This window comes from Lissotriton vulgaris, chromosome 10, assembly GCF_964263255.1.
Source record: "Lissotriton vulgaris chromosome 10, aLisVul1.2, whole genome shotgun sequence".
In the NCBI taxonomy this organism is placed as follows: domain Eukaryota; kingdom Metazoa; phylum Chordata; class Amphibia; order Caudata; family Salamandridae; genus Lissotriton; species Lissotriton vulgaris.
The window spans coordinates 122,107,267-122,130,555 of record NC_141698.1 but is presented as its reverse complement, the minus strand read 5'-3'; the positions used below and the strand labels follow the sequence as shown (position 1 = coordinate 122,130,555).

Sequence of the window (23,289 nt, the reverse complement as noted above, 5' to 3'; positions counted from 1 at the left end):
TTTAGTTTCTTTTTAAAACTACTGTTTATTCCTACACCACTAGGGCTCTTGGGAACAAAGACTATATCAATATTTGTAATCCTTCCTTTTTGGTTGAATGTTAAAATTTATTTATCTCAACAACACATTGGTCAGCATGCACAGTTCAGATGTAAACACACAGTTGTCTGAGCAGTTCCTAATGTAAACAAACAATGGTCCAAGACCCAATTTTTTGAAAACGAAAAATCAAAGATTAAACAGCTCAAGGTGTGCATAAAATTCACAACCCAAACACAATTAAATGAGAAACAAGAGAATAGGCAACAGTAACCAACTCAAGCTTTTTTGCATTTAATCCATTCTTGGAGTTCAAAATATTATCTACAGTTTTTTATACATTTTATATACAATGCCCCGTATCAAGAGCGTGCAGTAAAAGAAAAGAAAGTGTCAACGGGCGTGATCGTGATGAGGTGAAAAGAGAAAAGAAATCACACAGAGTGTATAAAAAATTATTCTGTATTATTCAGAAAGAAACAGTCAACAAAGGACTGGAGCAACAAATCCTGGCCACATTAGTAAGTCGAATGTACAGTCCTTAATGATATTCATGAGACATAAGATGTATGAATGTCTGCACTAAAGGGAAGATAACATTAGTGGTCCAGGTATTTTTAGTTAGGTGTCGACGTTTCGACTCGTCTTGCGGCCTTGCGGTTAGTTATTCCTGGGCCATGCGAGTCTTCTTCAGGACAGATATGACGGGGCAAGGGATCAGGTAGATGACCCTATAGAGAATACAAATATCGGTGAGGATTGGAGCTGTTGCCTATTTTATTTATTTAAAACCTAGGAGAGGGTTCAAAAATGGCTTACCCTTCACAGGATGGGGTAGGCGTAATTTCTCCCAAGGTAACTTGGTCCTTACAAATTGGAGGGGGTATTATAGAGGTCCTCTGAAAAAATCAAAGAGGAGCCTGTGCGTTACAATAATGCAAGCTCAGTAGAAATTATTGCCAGGATAGACAGTATAAATATATTATTACCTTTAATGTGCGTATGGGGTTCCTATGTTAATCATGAGACCATATACCAGTATATGTCTCCTCAGTTCAATTCATTGGTAATTGTGCAGCTTACAAAAGTCTTCACATTTTTTGTTATACCTGGAAAGTTAAGGGCCAATTACTAGTAAGTATCAATACAGTATTGTTCCAATAGTAAATAGACAGATGGCCAAACGGGGGCCATTTACCTGATTAAAGCTGTCTAAAAGAGCTTCAGAGAAAGGATAAATCAATCGCCAAATCGAAGCCAGAAACAGCAACTGAAAGCAGAAAAAATGGGGATAAGTCTCCTTCCCTGAAACGCTCCGCGTTATTCTGGCAGGGTCTCCCATGTTAACTTACTTGAAAAAAACGAGCAGCGTGGTCTGATAAGTAGACACGCGTCGGTAGTGGAACCCCAAGGCAGAGTGGTTCAACACATTGTGTGTTGACTCTGTTGTACCGCGTTCGGATAGTAGAGCGCGATGACGGACTACTCCGTGACCGGGCACTTCCAGGTGAGGGAGGACACTCCCTTCGCCTGTGTTGGTTTTAAAATTGGAATATTAGGTTTGAAACATCAACGCTAGAAGGTGTAAACGAAGCCCCTGTTAATGTTTGGCGCTACAGGTTATTATGTGAGCAAAAAATAGAATTATTTCTTGCGAGAGTGTTATAGCGCGATACATATTCGAAAATATTTATAATTAGCGTGTTAGCAGGCTAGGCACGTTAATCATGCAGTATAATACATATAAGCTGGTTTTAGTTACATTGAACATAGGAGAATCAGCTTAAAGGTGAATAACCCTGGCGGCCATTTTGAGTTGGGGAGACACAGATCGAGCCCCATTGGTCATCATAATACACATGTTAAAAGACATATTTACAAGGAAAAAGGGGACAGTTGACAAACACTATTTACAATTACACACAAACAGCGCATAGTTACCATAGTAATAGTCATTCACAATGAACATAGAGGATCTGAATGTCATAGCTGATTTCACACTTAAGGAAAAAAGGGGGGGAATAAAGATCAGAGGATTCCCACTTGTCTATTGATCTCCTCCAATTCATTCAACCCTTTCTGTGCCGTATCCAGGAGGATCCTCCAACATGTCAGCCGGATACGGTGCAAAACAATAGGGGCTCCACTTGTACAGCATTTTACCACTTTCTCACACCCTCCGGAGAGCATCAAATGGTGGGTCGTGGAAAAAATACAAGCTAACCCACGAGGGGGTGATGTACAGAGCATCCTAAGCAGGAGGGAATGCCGTTGGATACACTTCCTGGATACGGCACATAAAGGGTTGAATGAATTGGAGGAGATCAATAGACAAGTGGGAATCCTCTAATCTTTATTCCCCCCCTTTTTTCCTTAAGTGTGAAATCAGCTATGACATTCAGATCCTCTATGTTCATTGTGAATGACTATTACTATGGTAACTATGCGCTGTTTGTGTGTAATTGTAAATAGTGTTTGTCAACTGTCCCCTTTTTCCTTGTAAATATGTCTTTTAACATGTGTATTATGATGACCAATGGGGCTCGATCTGTGTCTCCCCAACTCAAAATGGCCGCCAGGGTTATTCACCTTTAAGCTGATTCTCCTATGTTCAATGTAACTAAAACCAGCTTATATGTATTATACTGCATGATTAACGTGCCTAGCCTGCTAACACGCTAATTATAAATATTTTCGAATATGTATCGCGCTATAACACTCTCGCAAGAAATAATTCTATTTTTTGCTCACATAATAACCTGTAGCGCCAAACATTAACAGGGGCTTCGTTTACACCTTCTAGCGTTGATGTTTCAAACCGAATATTCCAATTTTAAAACCAACACAGGCGAAGGGAGTGTCCTCCCTCACCTGGAAGTGCCCGGTCACGGAGTAGTCCGTCATCGCGCTCTACTATCCGAACGTGGTACAACAGAGTCAACACACGATGTGTTGAACCACTCTGCCTTGGGGTTCCACTACCGACGCGTGTCTACTTATCAGACCACGCTGCTCGTTTTTTTCAAGTAAGTTAACATGGGAGACCCTGCCAGAATAACGCGGAGCGTTTCAGGGAAGGAGACTTATCCCCGTTTTTTCTGCTTTCAGTTGCTGTTTCTGGCTTCGATTTGGCGATTGATTTATCCTTTCTCTGAAGCTCTTTTAGACAGCTTTAATCAGGTAAATGGCCCCCGTTTGGCCATCTGTCTATTTACTATTGGAACAATACTGTATTGATACTTACTAGTAATTGGCCCTTAACTTTCCAGGTATAACAAAAAATGTGAAGACTTTTGTAAGCTGCACAATTACCAATGAATTGAACTGAGGAGACATATACTGGTATATGGTCTCATGATTAACATAGGAACCCCATACGCACATTAAAGGTAATAATATATTTATACTGTCTATCCTGGCAATAATTTCTACTGAGCTTGCATTATTGTAACGCACAGGCTCCTCTTTGATTTTTTCAGAGGACCTCTATAATACCCCCTCCAATTTGTAAGGACCAAGTTACCTTGGGAGAAATTACGCCTACCCCATCCTGTGAAGGGTAAGCCATTTTTGAACCCTCTCCTAGGTTTTAAATAAATAAAATAGGCAACAGCTCCAATCCTCACCGATATTTGTATTCTCTATAGGGTCATCTACCTGATCCCTTGCCCCGTCATATCTGTCCTGAAGAAGACTCGCATGGCCCAGGAATAACTAACCGCAAGGCCGCAAGACGAGTCGAAACGTCGACACCTAACTAAAAATACCTGGACCACTAATGTTATCTTCCCTTTAGTGCAGACATTCATACATCTTATGTCTCATGAATATCATTAAGGACTGTACATTCGACTTACTAATGTGGCCAGGATTTGTTGCTCCAGTCCTTTGTTGACTGTTTCTTTCTGAATAATACAGAATAATTTTTTATACACTCTGTGTGATTTCTTTTCTCTTTTCACCTCATCACGATCACGCCCTTTGACACTTTCTTTTCTTTTACTGCACGCTCTTGATACGGGGCATTGTATATAAAATGTATAAAAAACTGTAGATAATATTTTGAACTCCAAGAATGGATTAAATGCAAAAAAGCTTGAGTTGGTTACTGTTGCCTATTCTCTTGTTTCTCATTTAATTGTGTTTGGGTTGTGAATTTTATGCACACCTTGAGCTGTTTAATCTTTGATTTTTCGTTTTCAAAAAATTGGGTCTTGGACCATTGTTTGTTTACATTAGTAATTACCCAGGTCCCGTACCTCTAGGGTTACCCCATTATTATAATGGTCTGAGCAGTTCCAGCAACACTTCGGTCCCCTTGTAGAACAAGAATGTTAAAATGTAAGGGTGTCTTCAGCACTTTGGTCTGAATGTGCAATCTACTGCATTTCCTCTTGTTACCTTCTAACAGATGGAAATGCAAAGCATACACTGGGTATTACTTAAGAAAGAGACACACACCGAGGCAATGTTGGCTACTTCTGGAAGGCCTCCAGGGATGAGGTGGAATAAGCCACACCACTGCTGTGGTTCTAAAAGGCCAGGGTGGCATGAGAAAGGAGCACCACTGATCAAGATGTAAGTTAGAGACCCTGAAAGGACAAGAGGACAAACAGGTAGACTTAGGTAGAGCCACCCTTATGAGGAGAGGGTCTCTAGAAGTTGGTAATGTAGAGGCAACTGTTAATCTTAGATGATCTGTGCCTTTTGCAGTCAGGTTGGCATGTAGCATACTCAATCCAATATTATATCAATCACATTTCAGACAAATAATTTAAGGTGCAAAGTGTGGCAAGGATCCGATTAGTTACAGGCCAGGGCCTCTAGAGGCGCAAAACACATGGGATGCAGCCAGTCACAAACTGAGCTAGGAATGAGGCTGATTGAACCAAAAAATGCGTCTGATCGGGAAAGAATAAAGTCAAATTTCAAGCTAATGTATTTATGAGTTGGGCAGGCCTGTGTACAGTCAGTTACGTGTCATGCCTTTGAATATTGACAAGGCCGAAGTGGGCTAGTAATAAAAAATAAAAAAAACACTGTATCCTTGAAAGAGGGGTGCAGCTGTACAGATGGTTTCTGGTAAGACTGGAGTATATAGTCAGGGCCACTGGAATTATGCGATTGTGTGGCAGCGGCAATTGTTGCATAGTTATATAGATTGACTGCACTTGCCACATAACCCATCATCTTCCACATACTCCGCAGATTTTAACAACAAAAAAATGTGTTCCTAGCACAAACGGTTAAAAGGTTACTAACAGCACAGCAACCACTGTTGCCACGCAGCAGAGGTCCTTTGCAAAGGTTGACTGGTCACCTTTCTTTTGATTATTATTATATTTGGGTTTTGAACTGGTACTAATTATGTGCAACCAATGCCCAAACAGTTTAAAAATTACAAAACAATGAAGTAATTCTGTCACAAAATGTGACACATTACCCCGCATAATTTGACCTTTCTTGCTACATAATTTACTGAACCCTGCCACATAATTTGGCCCTCCCTTCCGCGTAATTCCAGTAGTTAGATGCAGATTAAAGTGGTGCAGCTGAAAGGCCAGAAAAGTGGAGCCAGTCACATATCAGATCAGACAGTCAAATATTTACTATGTGCCTTACAGCCCGATTCATGAAACAAAATTGTGCTCGCAAAGGGCCAGATTCTGAGAATCTGGCCCTTTGCGAGTGCGATTTTTGCATTTGGGATTCATCATCCCAAATTCAAAAATCGCTATTTGCGAAATCGCATATTTGCGAGGAATTGGATTTAAGGAATCTCTAATAGAGATTCCTTAAATGCAATTCATCAACCAATTTGAAATTGAGAATTCGCAATATTTGGTCGCTATTTACCACGAAGTCTGACTTCGTGGTAAATTGCGAAAAAATAGTAAAAAGCACTTTAGTGCATTTTTCTCTATGGCATGTTACACACACACATGTCCTTTGGACATGTGTGTGTGCAACACCTGTGTAAATTTGCATTTCAGGGGTGCTACAGGGTGTCCTTTGGACACCCCTGGCACCCTTGAAATCGCTATCTTATTTGCGATTAGCTAATTGCTAATCGCAAATAAGGAATACTCCCCATTCATTCCTATGGGCCTTTAGGCCCGTAGGAATGAATGGGGAGTATTTCCTTATTTGCGATTAGCAATTTGCTAATCGCAAATAAGCAATGTGTAGGAATCGCAATTTATTTTGCGATTCCTACATGAATCCCGTTTTGCGAGTCTGTAATAGGGATTCCTTATGAATCGCTATTAAAGACTCGCAAAACGGGTCTTTGATGAATCTATCTGTTAGAGACAAGAGTGAGAGGTGAAGGTGTCATGCCATAAGGTTACACCACTGCCAGGTTGTGCACCGAGGGGAGAAGATGGACCTTTATCAGAGGAGCTACTGACTCATGAAGCTGCTGTACCTCAAATCTTCATCCTGCAGAAGCTCTGGACTGTGTGGTTTTATCAGCACAGTTACATGAAAAATACAAATATTCTACAATCAATATAATTAATTTGTAACTGGCACAAAGATGTTTGCCTTTGTCTACTTTTAAGACTAAAACCATATTTGAAGTTTTCAACTGATTTCCAAAAGTTTTCTTCAAAAGGCTAGTCTTCCAGAATTCTCATATAACATTTTAGAATTTGAAAATCTGGGTAAATGTTATCTGTAAAATTATTTGCATTTTTAATGCTTTGATGACTTCGGTTTGTCAGAAACTTTTTTACTTTCCTCAAATATTTAGGTAGTTTAATTGAGACTGGAAATAATTTAACTCTATCAAAGGTGAATGCTTTTGGTGACACTGTTAGAATAAATACTACGAACCTTCTTAATTTTGAAACAGTGTATAGTGTGGTACTGTATGCGCTGTTTCTGTTTGTAATACAAATATTTACGAGTATCTCTCCACCTTTACAGTAATTTTTAGTAATCTACTCAGTGGGTACATTGGCATTGTGTCCAGTGAAGTCATTCTTTATGACGAGCTAAATGTTTTTTTTCCGACCAGCTAATGTGCACACTAAATTCTGAGTGCTTTGGGCAGCAGGCTGTCCCACCCAATAATAAAAGCTGGTCTGGTTAGTTTGACGCACAGTAGTATGCTTTGAATAATATATACAAGATGGCTGCCAGAGCCAACTGCTCGGCGCCCGATCCACAATTTTAAAGAAGCGTTCACACATTCCATTGGCTATCAGCCTGTGCATATCCGTCAGTGCAAGCAGTTCGCAGAGGTGTGTAATGAGACGGGAACCATGCCATAGCTCGATGGGTTCAATGAGGTTGCTCCAACAAATGAACCCTGTGCAGCATAAACAAAATGGCGTCCGCATGTGGCTCTTGCTTCACGGAGCGATTCTCAGCCTGCACTACTAAAGAAAAAAGAGGCAGAGCGCACATATCTCTGCTAACACACGGAGACCGTCCGAGGAGCCTCTTGAGTTTGCCACCTCTACTCCACCCAAGTGTCTGAGTGATACATCCTTAATGATGTTCAGCTCGCCAATCTGAGCGTGCCCCCATCCACCACTAACCCTACAACAGATATCAAGCATGCAAATAACACGGGGTGTGACGAATCAGGAACCCGTGTTATAGCTAACAGACTCCTGATTATTACGAAGGATTATTACTGATGAGTGTCCTCCGTGCGCACTTCACTGAGCGACCCTCAGTGTGGACTACTAAAGAAAATGGAGGTGCAATACATACACCTGTCACCACACGGAGACCATCCGTCATGTATGTAAAACACATGGGATGTGACAGGGACTCACGCCATAGCTCACCCTTCTCGAAAAGCTCCCTTGAGGCAAGACCCTCGCCCAAAACAAAATTGCAACCGCTCTTAGCTCCCTAATCCGTGGAATGACTCACAGCCTGGACTGTTAAAGCAAAGTGAGGTAAAAGCTCAAACTCTTAGTGTGGTGCACACTTAACCAGGGAGGCTCATAAGTTCAATATCACATCCAAGCCTTTGACCATGCGCCTACCCAATCCTATGAGCAACTATAACTACAGCACCACATGGAGCGTGTTATGAACTCTCAGAGAGATAACGACCAGAGTAGTTAAATACACCATAGTCAAGTTTTATGGCTACCTTCGGGGGAGGTTCCAAAGGTCCCGGGCCCCTGATTACCGCAGCTACTTGCACTGGGCTTGATACTGGCAGTAACATTGGTTGAACGTCTTGGTCTGCCCTTCACATTCCAAAGCGCCAGCAGAACAGTCATTCCAGTCTGTTTTTGGGACCCACAGTCAGCCTTACACGCGCCTTTTTCACAGTGTACCTCTGAGCATCAAATTCCAAGTTATTGAGGTAGTTATTGAGCTATTGGGGTATGGACAGTTGGACAAGCGACATGGATGGTCAAGGGCATCATAGTTTCCTCATAGTCACCTCCAGCATGAATGCTGTGTGTGAAACACCTCAGCTGGTGGGACTAACCTTCCTTAACACAGAGACCATACATAACTACCATCTGACCACTGCTATGTAATAGTGCGACCACCGTGAACTTCTTTACAGAAGCTTAGGAGACTATTGGAGCACTGAACTGTTCAATCCACACCACTATTTGCCTGACCAATGAGTACCCTGGCCCACAAGACCAGGTCCACTCGCTCTCCCACAATGGCAGATCATAGGAGCAAAGAATCCTATAATAACATTGACTCCAAAGACAATACGACAACTCTTAAACAAGCCAAGGTGGACCATCCCTTGCCAGACCCTCTGATTAAACCAAAATCAGACCCGGGGGCAAGCCTGAAAATAATACTACAATGACTTGGAGCCCTGCACGACCTATCCTAAGAGACAAAAGCAAACACAGCAGCCATGCATCATGATCTGCAAGTGCTACGGAATGACTTTCACAGTATGACAGGCAGTCTAACAGAAGCAGAGACAGGGATTAGTAGGCTAGAGGACTCTGCTTTGCCCAAGGAAAAAAAAGTTGATGAACTACCAATAAGATCAAGTCCCTGACTAAAGAGATATCCAAGCTGGAGATCGCAACCGCAGAGGAAATCCCCGTATATTTGGTGTCACAGAAAAGGTGGACGATGACACAAATTCCTGTGTCAACTTTCTAGAGGTTTGGATACCATGCACCCGTGGAATCAAATTTGATGAAGACTTTGAGATAGAAAAGGCTCATAGAGTTCCAATGGGCAAACCCGCTTTAACAGTCCAAACTCTTCATCCACTGCAAGAGCTATGATATTCAGACTGCAACGATACCAACAGAAGCATATACTGGCCTATATGAGGAAAGCCCATCACATCCTATGGAACGCTCCAAACTCAACATCGCACAGGATTACTCAAAAGAGACTTTGTCCATTAGGAAAGGTTTCCTGGTCCTCCGTCGGTCCCTCAAAGATCAGAATACTCCTTTTGGATTCACTGGCTCTTCTAAATTCCATATTGTATTCCAGGGGAAGTCATTGTTCTTTATGTACCCCACAAAAGTTCCTGAAATCCTCTGTGTTTGAGGCTATGGTAATCCAAAGTATGCCAGGGACATCTTGCGCTAATGAAGAGGTCTAAAGTTTCTTCACACTGAATTGCTACGGCTAAGTTGACAATGCTCTTTGTCTCTAACCTGTGCACAAACTAGGATTCTGAATGTTTGTCAGGAGATCCTAGAGCTGGCAATCAGGACTGATGTTACCCTAAGTTGAGCCGCAGAGACTTTGCTGTTAACGTCCACTGTCTCTGATCTGATCATGTATGTTTCATATACTTGATCAAGTATCAAGGTGGCAACCTCAACTGGACCTTCAAACCCTACTTTAACACATACTTACACTTATGCTTTCCTCTAGGTACCTATGGACATCATGCTTACTCATACTCATACATGAGGTCATACTACGAGGCAGATTTGAGGTACTCGCATCTATGTCTCCATTACTAGTGTAACCTGCCTTGCCTGCAGATGCCTTAAATGTTTTTTTTCAGCCTAGCTGTTGTTAACTTATGACACCCTTTCTACTTACCTTTTGATGCTCTATATTGTTTTTCTGTTTACAATAATACACTCAGTATTCCTCATAATGTTGTTTAGATTAGTGATTCAATCCATAGGACACAGGTTACCATATAACTAATGTAATATATGGCTACACCCCACAAATTACATGCCCACAGACACCTGTCCACCATTAATGGTGGGGGTCAATACTCCAAGCACGCGGCCAGCCTGCAGTCCGACTTGATCTTAACAGATTCAATACATCATAATCCAATACCCCTTTGCTTAGTCCAAATGTACAGATTGGTCACTGTAAGGTTGAAGGGGGCAGCTGTACACTATGGTGTTTCACATTTCTTAATATATTGTTTTTGAACCATATCAGTCAATCTGCAGGATTGGGTAGTCACCCAGTTGGTTTGAGACAGGCCAGCTTGTGGCCCATAGAGTCCCACTTAGATTAGGGTAGGGGGAATGCACGCTATGGCATTTCAAGGGATGGGTGGAGGGTGGCTATGGGGTAAATGTAAATGTAAATGTGGGTGTCTTGTAAAGCGCACTGCTACCCGGAGGCGTCCTGGCGCTATAGACCGCTGGGGAACCCGTCCCTGTGGGATGGTCCCTCCTGGGTATCTCCAAGGTGTAACCAGGCATCCCCGGCATTTGTGGGGGGCCGTTGTGGAGATGAGGCAAGCTAATGCCCAGAGTTGCCGAGTGTGATCCCTGGTTAGAGTAGGCACTGAGGCGAGAATTATCGAGTCCGCTTACCCTGGTTGGGAATTGAACCCTGGTCCCAGGCCGTCCTCTGCTTCTGGGTCTGCCGCCTCTAACCAGTGAGCCACACCACTGTTTTTTGTTCCAGTTTAATTGAATGCCTTGTTTGTCTGGCTCTTCTTCTCTCATCTCTCTCTCCTCTGTCTTCCTTCCTCGATGATTGCTCCACTGCTACATTCGGCTTCCTGGCAGTCCCTCGACTTACACCACTCCAACACACACATTATGCCCCATCAGCACACCATTTACAATCCCAGAGCATATCTGCTGTATTATATCAAACAACATACTTTTAAACAAGTAGCTTCACTCATGTTCACAAACCTGAAACAACACCCCCCAAGACATCTTCCCATTACCCCAAAATATATACCACTGACTCACAATGAATCTCCGAATTAAACCTACTCTCTTTAAACACATAGGTACTTAATCAACCAGTAAAACGTAAAGTGGTAGCGGAATACTGCAACAAATTAAAAGGGGACATTATCCTCTTACAGGAGACCCACCTAAAATCTATTCACAACACAAAATTCAATAGCTCATTAATTTACCAAGATCGGCCCCTTACCTGCCCCACACAAAAAAGAACGGCGTGGTCACATTGTTATAAACAAAAATCTGTAATATCATACACTCTTGACCAGTACAACTCATGGCTCATCTCCAAAGTGAAAACAAAGGATCTAGAATTCTTCATTGTTAATATATACGCACCGAACAACAACGCAGTATCCTCTGGAAGGACCTAGGTAGACAAATCTTGGACCTCTCAGACAACCTGGGTCTAATTCTGGGTGGAGACTTCAACCTTCCTCTGGATGGTAACCTAAAAAGAATTTCACACATAATTCTATAGGTTATAAATCGCACAGACAAATGAAAATCTGTTGTAGCAACAATAACCTAGTAGATGTCTGGTGCCTATAAAACCCGGATGGAAGTGACTGTACGTTTTACTCATCGCCCCATCACTGCTTTTCGAGGATAGATTATATCATAGTGATCAACTCTTTACTCCATCTGTCCCACTCCCTGAAAATAGAGCTGATAGTGGCCTCTGACCTCTTAATTACCCTAGCCCTCCACCACTGCAATGGTGCCTAAATGATGACCTACTAGATGACCCTAACAAGAGAGCTGAATTTCCAATAGCAATTGAACATTTCCTCATGAGAAACCTTCCAGATTACACGTCCTCAAGCCCAAGATGGGACACTCTCAAAGCCACTCTGAGGGGCACCTCATATCCCAAAAAAACAAAGCTATCTCTAACTACCTCAAGAAACTGGAGGTGGATATTCAGACATTAAACACACAACTCAGACATACTAAAGGCTCATCTGTCCTAACTAAACTCCACCCTATGCAATATGAATATAACCAAATTCTTAATCAGAGACCACAGAAGTGGATTGATGTAACAAATGCTGGGAGGCTCCGTAACAACAATAGAGCTGGAAAAACCCTAGCTAACTACTTAAAATATGCCAAAATAAAGCCCTCATATCAGCAATCAGGTACTCCGACATTGTGGTTACCTCAACAATAATCCTTGACACCTTTAAATCATTCTACCTGAAGTTCTACTGCTCCAATGAGCCCACTTCCATCGCCCCACTTTTATGCTGGTTATCAAACCTCTAATCTCTGCTTTTAGAGAAAACCCATATATCACAGGTATCAACTTTCCCCTTGACAGACAAGTAGTGACAGCCTTTGCGGATGATGTAATTCTATTTACCGAGGACACACCACGAGCTATCCCATTCATCATGAAAGAAACATACTCACTAGTAGCAGGCTACTTCCTGAACAAAGACAAAACCGAGGTATTTCCTCTAAACGTTCATTGTAGATCAGCTGTAATTAGTGACCTTGGTCTAAAATGGCAACTGGAATCTATTAAATATCTGGGTATATGGTTTAGTTCTGATCTTAAACAATCCATTGCTATAAATAAACAAGAAACGCTCTCCTAAATAAAAGACCTTTAACACCTGGTCCCCAAAGAACATCACTTGGGGGAGCATGTGGACACTGTTAAGAGGATGATAGTGCGTCTAATAAACTTTATTGCGAGTATGCTTCCAGTACCCTTCTACCCTTTCTTTTTTAAACATAGATATCTCTGAATTCCTATGGAAGAACTAGAAACCGATAATCTCCATGAAATTTCTGATGAGGAACAAATCCTCTACAGGAATAAACCTCCCTGATTATCTCTGCTATCAAAGGGCATTCTTGACAACACAGGACTTGTGGTGGCTCTGGACTGATTAGACCTGCCCCACCCCCTTGGCTTACTAAAGAATCCCAACTAATTAATCCCATACCACTTAGCTCCCTCCTCACGATACACAGCCTATCTAAACTCCCTCTGGAACGCCATAAACCTATAATAATGGACACTGTTGCGGCTCTCTTATTGCTTGACAAGCGCTTTTAACATGAACTGCTCCTTGGCCTCCCTCTGGCACAACTGCGCAATTAAATTAAAGGGGAAAATGATACTCTGGGAACCATGGGCAAAGAAAGGTGGAAACTCCATAAATGACTTGGGATCACGGACAAACTGTATTCAATTCTCAACTGTGCAACTGAAATTCAACCTACTAAATATAGAGTTCTATACTTTTTAAAAATATTTTTTTAATGTTTTTATTGGTATTTACAGATTACAGATTACAATACAATATGACATATAACACATGATGCTGAAAAGTGTACAGGGTAAAGTGAAGTATTCACACCCTCCGGATCTCGCGGGATTACTGGGTAACTTTAAAAGGAAGGGTCACACTGCCTCATGTGTACACATGTTCCTAGACACATCCAACAGACATGCACATCGATTCAGTATTTTTCAATCCCTCCAATAATAGCTTTCTCTGCCGTCCATTATGATTACTATCATTTATGGCTAGTAAATAATAGATTTCAGCTGGACTTGTTGGGATATTTACCTGATTATTGCCTTTCTTCCATGCATTGTAACAGGAGCGTACTACATACCCTTGATATCATTTTCATTTTTTGTTTTTCTGGTCTTTGTATGAAAATAAAAATGATCTGAAACAAATCTGTTTCCCAGTTTTTTATTAACTAAACAGTACAAATGCTGCAAAATCATTGTTTAAGGTAGGGGTGTGCAAAACTGTGTATTTTCTCTTGACAAATTTCATGAAATCCCATGACAATTTGGTAAAATGACTTTTTAGCAGTAAAATGAAGTTTGATGTCACTTTTTTTTATCTGAGTGTGCATCTAACGTTAAAAAAGTCTCGTTAGATACTGGCAGGAGACTAGTTTGAGCAGAAAACTGCTTTCATCAAGAAAGGTTTTTTGTGCAAACTATTCTTCTGGATCTCACAAGAATTTTACCCCAGGTGTGCAATTGTTTAAAAATCTTACGTGAAATTGCGTAACATGAAATTGAATTTTAAGCTCACTTTAAAATATGTTTTGCACGTTGTTCTATTTCTAAAATTTCCTATTAACCAGAGTAACTTGTGATGGTGAGTACAAAATGCTACCTAACAAAAGTTAGGTAGTACAAGAGGAGCTGCAAAGTGCATCTTAGAGACACATAAGGCTATCTTTGCAAAATATTGATAAATTGTACAACTCTTCATACACGCACTTTGGAAAACTTACTGTGAATGTCACGGTCTTCTTAAAGAGCCCCTTATACCGCCATACACTTCTAAATTCAACGCAGGAATTTTTCCGTGAATCTAAAAGATATTTCAGAGCTTTCTAGTTCAATAGGATTTTATTGAATTTTGACAATGGAGAAATACAGAAATACATACAAAAAAGTGAAGAAATAATTCAGAGCTTTCAATGAACAATGGCTGCAGAGAAGTCACAATAGAGTTCGCAGAGCTCTCCATGTACCTCTACCGGCTTGCAATGCCTCTGAGAGCTTGCAATTCAATTCAGAGTACCATCATTGTATCACATGTGCCACTCAAGGCACCTCCGAATGCTTACACTCTCCATAAGACTATCCTAGATGCATTTCAGAGATCTCCATGCATTACACAGAGCTCCCATTTCATTTCTGGATTCACTATAGATCTCAGTGAGCTCTTAGTAGTTTTTAGAGAGTTCTCAAAGTCCCTAAGAGATTTTTCAATGTTTCAAAAAGACTTTGTTTACATGATATAATAAAAACTCTGAAAAGTGCACAAGGAATTCACATTGCATCTCAGCTCAGAGAATTTCCAGTGGATCTCAGAGGGCAAGCAGAGCAAGATGTTACAGCGAATGTAAGAGAGCTCGCGATGCGGTCAGATGAGAGAACCGCGTTTTGGGGGGGGGGCTGGAGGGACTACTCAGGAAACTGAAATAGATTTCCTTTTTAACAATATAAACCAGAATTTAAAGATAGTACATAACTTGGTCATTCCAGTTTTCCCAACTCATCAAAGAAAGAAATCTATTTTTCTGTTCACAAATACACTCGTTTGGATGACTCAGCTCTCCAAAAAACAGGCTTTATTTACAGATTGTGGAATGCTGGGAAGGCAATATAAATATACTAGTGATAAAAACACTATCGCTGAATTCCTCTGGGAGCAGCCATTAAACTGAGTCAGCAAGGTGCTCACAAAAGTAGGCTTCTGAAAAGGTAGCATTACACAATCACCCTCCATGCATTTAATAGAGTGACCCACCCAGTGAACTCTCCCAGCAAACAACATTTGAATGGAGTTATGTACGTTAAAATTCAGATTCTTAGTTCACCAAAAAATAGATTTATGCTTTAATTCTTCCACAGTATCAATCGAGTCAGTAGGCAGATGTGGAACCTGAGCTAAAATCAGCACATAAGGGCAGGCATCAGGCGGAAGATGTAAGGTGGGCAACCTACTGGAGCTGTGCTAAGGGCGATTTAAAGAAGGTGGAAGGATCTGAGGAGTAGTGACTAAAATGCCATGGTTAGCAGGCATCCCCGCCATAAGGCTAAGGGCTTTAGGAGCTCTCCCATTGGGAATAGTGTGAACAGAGTCAAACACTGCAATAGAGGGAGCAGACAACTGGTAGACTAGATCCCGTATGTGGCCCTTGGTTTACTTTACATCACCCTGAGACGTATAACAAAGTAATGCCATCCCCACTTAGACCGAGCTTAGCCAGCTTGGAATCGATCCTCTCAAGCCTAGCAGACATCAGGAGTAGGAGCACTTTTATAATGAGATAGACCCTGGAGATAAGTCTTCCACCAAGCAATCCTCTAAAAGGGGGGGATTAGCCAGATCAGCACAAGTAATCACCCCCTATCTTGGACTCTAGACGAACAAGCTGCTTTTTTGTTTCGTTTCACTACAAGTTCAGTCGGTGACAATTCAGGGCTAGGGTTGGCATCGGATGAAAGTAGCATTGCCTTGTGTCATGATTAGCTCCGATAATGATCGATGAAATTGATGGAGGGACAAAGGATAAGGTCAAAGCTTTGCCATCAAGTTAAAGCTAGCTCAATTTCCTACAAGATGACCCCAACAACACGTGTAAGAAAGGTGTCAATAGTGGTGCCATTTATAGGAGCACACTGAGATCAGGTAGATTTATATGTACACATTACCGGTGTAGATAAAGCTTTGAGAAGAGAGTGTGGGGGGGGCATAGCACAGCCTTTTCCAGGCACAGACAAGACCGTTTTTGGCCTGATTTTCATCCAGACGAACCCCGTGCACATTCCGCAGGCTTTACCCAATGCATACTGTGCCACCGCTGCTAGAGGTGCTTATATGCCCCCGTGCAATGCAGCCCCCCCCTCCTCAGGCTGAGTTCTGTGCGATGAAGTAGATGCCCATTGACCCCAAACAAATTGTGTCTCAAACCACAGGCTTCAAGAGTTGCTTAAATGCCCCTGCGAGATGCAGCCTCACCTTCTCAGGCCGGTTGAATTCTAGGCGATAAAGTCTGTGCCCTCTGACATCAAACAAACTGTGTCACCAATAATGGGGTTACTGCTTTACTAAAACTTGACCTGTCATCAGCTTTTGACCCAGTTAGCAGCAGAAAGACTGTATGAACTGGGATAACACCACAGTACTCAGTTGCATAAAATACTTCCTTAACCGCTTGCGTGCCACAGGAATTCCAGCCCTTGGCTGGACATTCCAATCACGGGCGTGGTTGTGATGGAACCATTCCGTCATCACAGCCCAACCGTGACTCATGACGGAATGGTTCTGTCACGAGCATGGAAGGGGTTAAGGAGAGGTCCTAAATTGTGTCCATATCACCATTAAATTATTTATCCTTCTCAAATCCAGTTTGTGTCTCACAGGCGCAATTACCACCCTTTTACCTTTCAACATGTATATAGCTGATTTATGCCCCTTTGATATGATTAAAACTCAACAACCCTCAAAGGTAAAATCTTCAAGACTCAAAGAATGCTAGAGAATCACCTCAAACTCACAGTTGTATCTTGGCAACCTACAGCCCCATATCCACTTGGCCCTCAGAAAAAGTGGCAGCCAACCACCATGTCAGCCGAAGTGAAAAATCTTGGAGTGATTATGGACTCCAACTTTTCTCTCCAATCCCAAGTCACCATAGTGACTAGAGGCTCATACTACACACCAAGAAGGCTCAGTATACAGGTATCACTAGCTCTAGTGGTGTTAAGGCTGCACCATGCAAACAGACTCTACATTGTTATGACTAACAATTGCCAAATTAAAATAAATACAGAATACTGTTGCCACACAAGTCCTCTACCCAAATAGATAGGGCCATATTACCCCTGCCCTCAAAGCACTACCCTGTTCACCAGTGGCCAGATAGATAGTCTTTATAGGCCTCTGCGTTGCACATCGGGTGATCCACAGGCTACGGCCTGTCTTCTTACAACTGAAACTTGGACTGCACAGCCTAGGAAGAAATCTCAGACAATGAACAGTTGCACTACTAAAAATTCCTACATTCCATAAAGCATGCATAGGGTATAGCAACTTCTCGCAGCTATGAAATGATGGAACACACAGCTAAAGCAAATCAGTTCTATCAAAATTCAAGGGCAATTGAGAACTTCTATAAAATCTCGGCATTTCCCATAATCTAAGACCAGTGCTTTAAATGGGCCGGGAGTGTCAGGTACTGAGTACCTGCATTTCTTAAATTTGAAGGGGAGAGTACTTTCACTTCTCAGTAGGAATCCAATATATAGCAAAAAGGTACTCTTTAGTAGAGAGTGTCTGCTCTTCTAAATTTCTCAAGCACTCAAGTGTCAAGTATCTCTAAAGCTACAACACCAACTGGTTTTTTAGATGCTGCTTATGTCCCTATCCACACACTTCTTTACTTTCCACCAAAAGAGTAATGGGCTAGCATATGTCACTGTTTCAGGTTTGGAGTACACTTTCAGGACATCACGTATAACACAAATGCTAAACTAATATATGACACCACTACCAATGAACTTCTGACATAAGCCAACCTCTAATGCCTAGTCTGCAAAGTGCTTCTGGACTACGACAAGAGGTATGGAAACGCTATCGAAATTAAGCAGTACAATGCATTATAAGTTACATATATGTGGAGTTAAGATTAGTAAATCTGTACTTACCTACATATATTATCTTCAGGATATTGGGTAGTTGTTATTCGTCCACATTATTTTGGCAGGAAAATATGAAAAACTCAATTTTCTGGTGGAATACGAATATGAGATTTGTTCTCACAGTGCTCTTAACACTTGCCTCATGCATTATTTTTTAACTATCTGTTTCTTACATGTAAACATATGCTTTAATTACTTTCACAGGAAAATGGAGGACGTGCAGAGTCTCCTATGGGCAGCTTAGGCAACGGTATTGACTTGGCAGGTGGTGGAACCTACGTGAGGTTTGACGTTCCTATACCCAAAATTAAAAAGAACTGGCCTAGTTTCAGAGGTACGTTTCTCTAACTCCTCACTGGTGATATGCCATTTTTAGCCTTTGTCATCTCTCACTGCTCTCTGCCCTCCAACTCAGAAGAGCGGACTGGAGCAGGTTCTGTTGCATAGCAAATGTGCCATTTTGTGGATATTATGCACTTTGGAGGGTATGCTAATACCTTTGTCAAAGAACTGGAATGTTTCAGAACATTTTACACATTTTAAACTACTGAGGCAGAATCAAGGACCTGGAAAAAAGATGTGTAGTCATACCTGTTTTACAAGAGTGTTTTGCATGAAAAATTTACTCATGATAGATTTGTATTAACAAGTGTATTGAGTGGACCTCCTACACATAAGAGTGGTGGCTATAGAATACCCTGAGTAGAGCAAGGAACCATGAATGTGATGTAGAATAGAGTACCTCTGTTTGCTCTTGCTTGGTGTGAGGTATGTAAGCTCCCGTCATGCGAGAGCAAACAATACATCTGCTCCCAACTGGCAGGAGCTGGGAAACTGCTCCCACCATCAGGGAGCGGACTTTTCATCTGTTTCTTTGCCCCCATCAAGCGGGCATGGAAACAGATGAAAGGATTGGGCCAGCACACAGGTAGCTGCATATTTAGCAGCTCCCTGTGTGCAGGAGCAATGCCAGGGACTGCCTGGGCATTGAGGCTCTCCCCGCCGTCCCCAACATTGCACACTGTGCACCCTGGGTGGGCTCCAAGGCACCAAGCATGAAGAGGCCGGGCCTCGTGGATAGGGTCTCCGGGGCCGAAATCAGCCTGGGGAGGGGGGCTGCAGCCCTTATCCCCCGTTTAAATGACTACGAGTATTCAAATATGCAAAATCACTTGGAAGCTCCGCCTGTATGCCCCCCATCCTGTCATCTTAGTAGTATGCAATGGTTTTCCCGCCTTTAGCCAGGATGATGGACAGCTTACCAAAAGACCCCCTAACACATTTCCCGCCAATTTTGGTGATGCGTTGTTGGTGCCAAAGAAAATTAGTCCATCTCACCAAACAAAGAAGCACTTGCTTCATACAGTAAAGAGAAATTACCCTTGTTTGGTGGAGATTCACCTCTTTGTAGACTCAATGTCTTCTCTGTAGCAGGAGTCATGTTATCACAGATTTCTGGATGAAGACAGCTCCTTCTCGCTGCAGCGGCTTCTAGCACTAGACGAACCATTAGAATTACAATTGACATGAGCTCCACAACAATCCTTAAGTACACATGCCGACCTGTACAAAACAACATTATTATTAATTTTGCAAAAACGCTACATCTACAATGCATTCTTTTTGGTTAAAAAAGAAAAAAACGGGTGACTGTGTGTTTATCCCCTGGTATACACACTTTTGTGCCCCCTGAGATTGGAGTCAGGCATTTGCTTTTGAAACTACTGGCAGTGCACACTCTTCCAAGAGGGATACAATGACAGCCTAATTGAGAGTTCATCAGAGGCCCTGCCCCCTCTGTCCACTACTCTACAATGCGTCTCCTGGTGCACTACTCGTTGGGGGATGAAGTAGCCTTGGATGCTGAGGGTCCTTGGGGCCAAGAACCCCTCCAGTTACCACCAGAAAGTCCCACACTGTGGGACTGCTAAAACCTCGTCGGAGGCCTTGCCCCCCCTTGTCCACCACACTGCAAACACGCTTTCTGGTGCACTATTCTTGGGGGATGAAGTCCCCTTGGATGCGGAGAGTTGTTGGGGGCCAAAAACCCTCCTGTTACCACCAGTAAGACCCAAACATCAAGATTGCTGAGAGCTTTGTCTAGCACTCTGCAAACGCACCTTCTGGTGCACTACTAGTTGGAGGATGAAGTCTAATTGGATGATGAGCATCCTTGGGGGCCAAGAACCCTTCCTGTTTCCATCAGATAGTCCCACACAGATGGATTGCTGAGGGCTCGTTGGAGACCCTGCCCCTTTCTCCACACATTGTATAGACCCATACAGCCACTCACACACTCACTCACAGACCCACACAGCTACTCACAAACCCACTCACATGCCCACACAGCTACTCACACACCAACTCAAAGACCCATACAGACACTCACACACCCACTCAAAAACCCATGCAGTTACTCACAAACCCACTCACACAGCTACATACACACCCACTCACACAGCTACACACACACCCACATAACCACTCACACAACCAGTCCCAGACCCATACAGCCACTTACACAAGCACTCTGAAAGGTTACAGGAAGGAAATAAAAAATGTAAACCTTCGAAGCTCACTTACAAAATCAAAGGTGAAAGGGATGTTACAGTTAGGAAATAACATTTTAAAAACCTTAGAAATTCACTGAAAAAAACAAAGGTTACGGAGATGTACAAAACCATTGACATTCAACAGTTACAGTTACCTGAGCTAACTATAACGTATGCCCCCGCAATGCACTGCTTATACCTCACATATTACATCACTGATGACATGGTCAGTGACATCACTGATGACATCTTTAGGCATAGAATTAGCACAGTGCCATTTACACAGAGATAGAAAGGGACTAATTTGTTGCCATTTCTAAAGCAAAGTTTTAAGCATAGGATTAGCATAGTGCTATCCATGCCGAGCATTCTTCAGGGCTGGTATATCGATCGAAATCTGAGTGTTGTTTTCTATGTCTGGGTAACTAACTCAGTGTTGGCGGGATCAAAGACCAGAATATAACTGTATTCCAGTATAGCAGCAAAAAATTAGATCATCAAGGAGAGTACTCCTAGTGTACAGCCCTGAAGAAGTTGAGGTATCACTTAATTATCAACCAAACACGTGTTGGCTGAACCGTACTTATGGCTAAACCATTGTATTTTGGCTGTACTATTCTCAGTGCCGGCTCCTCAAGGGAGTGCTGCGGGGCGGTGCGGCATGGAGAGGCAGGATGGGGGGTAGTAATCTCAGGCATATGGCCGAACGGAGTTGAGTAAATAAATAAATAAAACTAATTACATTGTGCGCACTGCATCGCCATTTGGCGTTGCAGCGTGCGCATTGTAATTTGTTTTATTTATTTATTTACTTAACTCCGTTCAGCCGTATGCCGGAGTTTACTACCCCGCAACCTGCTCCTCCCCTGCCACACCGCCCCGCAGCACTCCCTCGAGGAGCCGCCACTGACTAGTCTACCATTGATGGAAATTCCCATTGGCTGTGTGGAACTTTGCTAACCTTGTTTCTGAAGATTTATCGACTACACCTCCTTTGACCCGAACTGATGAATTGGATTAAAATGAACTTTACATCATTTACTGTCAGAATAAACATTGCCTTTTAATTATTAACTGAGTGCTCGGATTATTCTGTTGAGATTATTTATCTCCCTTTTGAGAGGGACATATTAGGGTTGTTTGGTAACCAACCCTTTTTTCTAAGTTAACTGGATAACTTTTTCTACTAACCCAACGCGTTGTGCAGAGCGCCCATTGTTGCTTCTTTAAGCTGGTTACCAAAGTGTTTGTACGCCTTTAATTTATAATTTACGCAACAACTTCAAATTATCATACCTCATGCACCTCCAGACACAGTGTATTCAACTCAATAGCCACACTACATTAACTATACCTCTACCACGCACTGAATAATGACAAAATATATGATTTGCGATATCATCACTATTATTACAAATACTATTATTTTAAATGGTATAAGTGATATAATATTAAAGGCTATAATCAGTGCATGGAGAAGGCTCTAGTTATAGTTGTAGTCGCAAGAAGCCTTATCTCATAAGAGCAGAGGCTGTGTTCTAAGCACCATTGCATATTTCGATCGAAAAAACATTTGGAGATAAACTTGTTTTAAGATTTTTACCTCAGTAGAATATAAAAGGATTATATGCATGTATTGCTGGGTAGACAGTGGTTCAGCATAAACATTTTGTGAAACGTGCATGTTTATATTAAATTCCAAAGGAATTGCACTTTTTTGCACGTTGAGCATCATCTATTTTCATTTTTCTGCTACACATACCCATCATTGCAAAGTACATGTTTGAAATAAATGCTTTTTTTGTATATCTTTGACCTGGGTGCTCTATTGCTTTTCTTCGTTTCAGACATGATGCTGCATCGTTACATCGTCTCTCGTGTGATATGGCCCTTTATGCTATCTATCGCTATGACCTACTTCATTACCTTGTGCCTGTTCCCTGGGCTGGAATCAGAGATCCGCAATTGCACCCTGGGAGAGTGGCTACCAATTCTGATTATGGCAGTCTTCAATCTCTCAGATTTTGTGGGCAAGGTATGGTACACCAGTGATGTCAGCATATTGTGCATACTGATATGATACTAGAGTCGATTGGCTTGATTCAGAAGGGAGCACTAAGAGACAATTAGCCTAAGAAATTTCCATTTACCATTTGAACCTTGGCAGTGTAACCACCCTATATATTAGACCCAGGTGGCAAACATACTGCTGTCATACTCTCCTCCAGCTATACCAGCAGTTCTTCCAAGTTCTACAATCAACTTCAAACCACCCTATCTACGCGGACCAGTTCACCAAATGACAAAGGGCCAGATGTATGAAGCATTTTAACGGTCGGCGCTT

At 42.1% G+C, this 23,289-nt stretch overlaps 1 protein-coding gene across 5 annotated transcripts in view; it reads left to right on the top strand.

Annotated features, from left to right (window-relative positions):
- Positions 1-23,289, top strand: part of SLC29A4 (solute carrier family 29 member 4) — a 218,918-nt gene that overhangs the window by 186,989 nt on the left and 8,640 nt on the right. For all 5 annotated transcript variants that reach the window (XM_086940687.1, XM_086940688.1, XM_086940685.1 and 2 more), the window contains exons 8-9: positions 18,598-18,727; positions 22,793-22,980. In XM_086940687.1, the coding sequence (XP_086796813.1) occupies positions 18,598-18,727; positions 22,793-22,980 (318 nt within the window). The remainder of the gene's footprint in view (positions 1-18,597; positions 18,728-22,792; positions 22,981-23,289) is intronic.